Source organism: Mustela nigripes, chromosome 6 (assembly GCF_022355385.1).
Source record: "Mustela nigripes isolate SB6536 chromosome 6, MUSNIG.SB6536, whole genome shotgun sequence".
Taxonomy (NCBI): Eukaryota; Metazoa; Chordata; class Mammalia; order Carnivora; family Mustelidae; genus Mustela; species Mustela nigripes.
The window spans coordinates 87029785-87034547 of record NC_081562.1 but is presented as its reverse complement, the minus strand read 5'-3'; the positions used below and the strand labels follow the sequence as shown (position 1 = coordinate 87034547).

General features: G+C 53.4%; 1 protein-coding gene across 1 annotated transcript in view; it reads right to left on the bottom strand.

Annotated features, from left to right (window-relative positions):
- Positions 1-1736: 1736 nt before the first annotated feature.
- LOC132020340 (keratin, type II cuticular Hb6-like) overlaps positions 1737-4763 on the bottom strand; it is an 18365-nt gene continuing 15338 nt past the window's right edge. The window contains exons 2-4 of the mRNA XM_059404520.1: positions 4330-4550; positions 2423-2454; positions 1737-2287 (exon numbers count right to left, since the gene is read on the bottom strand). Coding sequence (XP_059260503.1) covers positions 2109-2287; positions 2423-2454; positions 4330-4550 — 432 coding nt within the window. The 3' untranslated portion in view covers positions 1737-2108. The remainder of the gene's footprint in view (positions 2288-2422; positions 2455-4329; positions 4551-4763) is intronic.

Below are 4763 nucleotides of genomic sequence, written 5' to 3'. Positions count from 1 at the left end.
CCAATGGAGAAAAACAGTTTTCCCTGCTATCCGGACATAGAACATTCCTATGAAATATTTCATAAGCTGATATGCCATTAAGTGAAGAAGTGTTTACCATTAATTTATAAGGAAAAATTTTGTGAGCATCCCAGGCTCAAAAAATAACCCCTCTTAGGCTTTTCTGCTACCTTAGGACACATCTTCCTAAGAGCACAGAAAATAAATGGGACACACAGACGCTCCCAGAGGCCCTTCAAAGCTCTAGCAGCTCCATGTTGAGATGCTGAGTGTAGTTCCCAGGGAAGGCGCTTGGAGGTGGCACTCTCACTGCTGGGCTGTGGGTGTCTCTGTAACAGCAGGCTGCCAAACAGATGCTGACTGCTCTATTGGCTTTTCACCTCTTTTAGTAAAAGGGAAAACCCTCTTTCGATTTCTTTCCATCAATGAAAACGAGTATTACAGTCTATGTCTTTTGTAAAAACCAAAGTGGTGTAACGCACACTTTCTGCTACTAAGGTAGCAGAAAAGCCTAAGAGGGGCTATTTTTTGAGCCTGGGATGCTCACAAAATTTTTCCTGTATTTTTTCACCTGCTTTTTTTCACCTGTATTTTTTTTCACCTGTATTGTTTTAAGCCTCTAAATTTTGGAGTACTTTGGTACAAGCAATAAATATCTGACTACAACCTAGTAGGCGCTGTTATTCCATTTACAGATGAAAAAGCTAAAGCTGAGTGAGGATTAGCTCCTTGCCCCATTACAGGGGAAGTGAATGGCTGACCCAGCATTCAAACATAGGTTTGCAGTAACAGCACCATTTTAAATACATAATCTCACTTAGGAAGCCAGAAGGGACCTTAGGTTTATTATCCAACCTCCTTCATCCCATACCCGAAGAAACTGAAGCTTGACCAAGGAAGGAGTTGGCCCTAAGTCACACATCTGAGAAATGGGAGAGTCCGGACTCTGAATTAGAAGCAGCGGACTCCTGACTCTAAGCCCAAGGCCCTTCCTCTCCCCAACATTGCTTGTCTCACACTCTTTCCTTCCATTCTCATCTTCACACCTTTCCTCATGCTTCTTCCCCTCCAGGTTTGACCCTGGGGGGCAAAAATCACCCTAGTCCAGCCTGCCATATTTGGTCTTTTCTAGAGACATCTTTGATTGTCACAATTTGGGGCATCTGGTGGGCAGGGTCCCGTGATGCAGTTAGTGTCCTGTGATGCACAGGACAGCCCCCAACAAAGAAGGCGCCAGCCCAAAATATCAATGCTGTTGAAACTAAGACACCTTGGTCTAGAGAAATCCATGACCACACAAGATCTCCTGCGTCCGTGGGTCCTCTTTTGCTTTCCCAAGGCTGAGGTTTCTCAAGGCCAGCTGGACAACACCTACCACAGTGCTCCTAACTGGGGTGGTGGAGGGGGAATGTTCCTGAGGAAATCTCTGGCAGGGACCCCCTATCACAGGATGGCCCCAGCATTTTCAAGACTCTGAGGCACCAAGCTTGATAAGCTACAATTAGTTTATTGGAAACACAGAGTGAAACAAAGACAAAGAAACAGACTGGCAGTTGAGCCTTGGGCTTTGTCGAAGCCTCTGCAGGCAGCCCTGGAAGGAGGTGCTCTTCCCTTCCACCGCTCATGTCCCTTACAGAGTTTCAGGAAAGCCACCATCAGTGCCCCCAACCTACGTTCCACAGGTAGGAGCGCACAAGCGCATTCCCAGGAAGTGCAGGACAGTGGGGATTCTGGGGCTCGCCCTGTCCCTGCAAGCTAGGGTGAAGGGGTCAGTCAGGACGCACGAATCCAGCGGGAAAAAAAACAGAAGGCAGAAGAAAGGATGAATCCTGAAGACAACAAAGCCACTACTAGGAAAGGCTACGGAGAGAGGCCGAGGGGCCGCCCCAACCTCCCCGGGGCTCAGGGCGCCTGGGGGACGGCATACGGGGGAGGGAGCAGGTAGGGAGGGTGCGCAGAGTGCTCACACCTAGCCACCGGCTGGGGGCGGGAGGGGGTGCCGGCAGCTGGCGGTCGTGGGGCGGTGACAGAGACAGCGAGGCGTTCGGGGTGCAGGAGGTCCTGGCTGGAGGATGACGCAGGTGCACGCTGGTGGCGGCGGCATTTCCCTAGCACTTTTTACAGCTCCCGCCGCAGGTGCTGGCCCCCGAGCACGGGGCGCAGCAGCTAGTGCCCACCACCATGTTTCCGCTGCAGGGGGCACTGCAGACTCTGCTGGTGACAGCAGGGGCAGCACCGGAGGCGCAGAGATCGCCACAGACGACGCCACCGCGGGAGCTGCTGACGCCTGAATGGGGGACAGAACACATCAGGCGCGGCCACAGCAGGCGGCTCTGGGGGTGGGGGGATGTCAGCCAAACCCGCCCTCCCCCAAGACAGGGGCCCGCCCCAGCTGGAGAAGGGGAAGGCTCCGACTACTTACACACATTCACTGCGCCAACGCCCTCACACAGCCTGTTAAGAAATGAAAAGAGAGAGAGGTCGGTGCCACCGGCCAGCCGCGGAGCCCACGGGAGCCAAGGTGAAGGGGAGGTCCGTGCCCTCCTCTGGGGCACTTGCTGAGGGGAAGGGGTGGAAACCGGCCCCTTCTGGAAGCCGGAGACACAAAGTCCCGTGTGCCCTGCCGCCCTCCTTGGCTCAGCAACCTCAGATTTGCCCTGCCTGGCTCAACCTCCCTGTTCTCCGGGGTATCTAGACTAGAGCCTCGGTGGGCATGGGATCGATGACCCATGTAGGGGCTTAGTGCCTGCCACAAGGCAAGTGCACTTCACACCTATGGGCTGCTGCTATTTCTGCTGGTCCTGATAGACTTGTAAACATACATTTCGGGGGCGCAGATTTGACTTCCTAAATCTGGCTTAATCAGGGTCACTAAAACCTGGGCTTCAGAAGGGGAAACGTTTCCATCTTGTCTTTTGCCCGGCGCGGAGTGGACACTGCCTAAAACAATGTTTGTCTCCACAAATAACTTAGAACCCATTTAGAACAGGCTCAGAGACTGTCTCCATGAGTTCCTTCATTTGAAGGAACTTTCTTCAGATGGAGAAACTGAGGCCCAGAGGGAGGAAATACCCAGTGACAGTGGCAGAGCTGTAATTTAGAGCCCTAACTCCACGCAGCAGCCCTCACACCCCTTCCCACACAACACATCTCCCAGGGACATGAGTCCCTTTGATAGCACTGAGGCGAAGGGTTGACAGCACCAGCTTCAGACACGAGGACAATCCACAGCCCAACATGTACTCATCCCATGCCCGGGGTTCACAGGGAACCCTCACCAAAGCTCCTGAGTTCCCCCCAGGGGCCCTATGTGGCACAGGGGTGGGCCACTCAGTTTCCAGTGCTATCTCCTGGCATCTCTTGAACTTACAAACACAGTCTTGAAAAATTCCTCATTCTGGAAGTCTCCACTAATGAAACTCCCTAGGCTCAGTGAGCCACAGGGCCTCCGAACTCTCCAAAGCAATTACTTGAGGCTGTGGCAAGTCTCACCATGGGACCATTTTGATTCTATCAAATGGGATTCTCACCATGGGACCATTTTGATTCACCGCACTCCCCTTGTGCTCCCTGTGGCTCCCTCGCCTCCTCACCCTGCACTCTCTTCTGCTTGAGAGGAGGGGCTTGGCTTTGCACAAGACAAGGGAGGCTCAAGGAGTGAGCATCTGACCAAGCCAGGGGCAACATTCTGGAGGGGTTGTCCTCATAGGAGACCATCAGCTGCCCTCCAGCAATGCATGGGACTGGGTCTTCCCCACCATGTCCAAAACTAGCAATTAGCAAAAAGGCTAGAACTGGGCACAGGTGCCTCAAGGGACACATCTCTGTTGTCTGTCTACTCTCAGTCCTACCTACTGCGATGGCAGACCACTTAACGGGACCCACTGTAGTTTGAATATATAAGAGTGAGTTGATAAAATTCCCTGTGGAGGCAGTCATTGTGGGATAAATACGAACTGCCAGGGCTGGGCCCAGGGCCAGCCTTGAGAAGAGAGCTAGAGTCTGGGTTATGTGCAACAGGGGCCAGGAAGGGGAAAGTACTTCCGGGGGAAGGTGGTTACAAGCCCAGGCTAGGGTTCTCAGAAACAATTCCTATGGCCCGACTCCTGGCTCTCAGGGGCAGGTTTGCAAAAGGTTCCAATCCCATCTTAGCACATAGGTGGGCATGACTAACTCAAAGAGGGCTAGAAACATACCGAAAGGACTTACTCATTACCTGTAAATGCAGGATGGGGAGATTTGGAAATGGGAGTCCAGTGATGCCAGCAGGCACATGGCACGCTGGGAACCCAGGCAAGGCTGGGAGAGAAAATAAGCTACAGTACCCACCTCTGCTCCTCGCCTTCCAGCAGCCGCCTGTAGGTGGCGATCTCGATGTCCAGGCCCAGCTTGGAGTTCATCACCTCCTGATACTCCTTGACCAGGCAGGCCATGTCCTGCTTGGCCTTCTGCAGGGCGGCCTCCAGCTCTGCCAGCTTGCAGCGGGCATCGCTCAGAGCCGTCTCGCCTTGTTGCTCAGCCTGGGTCACTGCGGCCTCCAGCTTGGTGTTCTGGGGACCCAGAGGAGAACAAGGTGGGTTATGGCCCAGGTCTCTCTGCCCATATCCTGTTTCAACCCTCTTCCAGCTGGGAACACCCCAAGAGCAAACCTCTCCCTATAATCAGCTGAGTCTCCCCCAGGGACCACAACCAGGGACGCTAATCATGCTGATGGCCTGGAGCATGAATGGTGAGATCCACTGGGGACACACATGCCTCTGTGA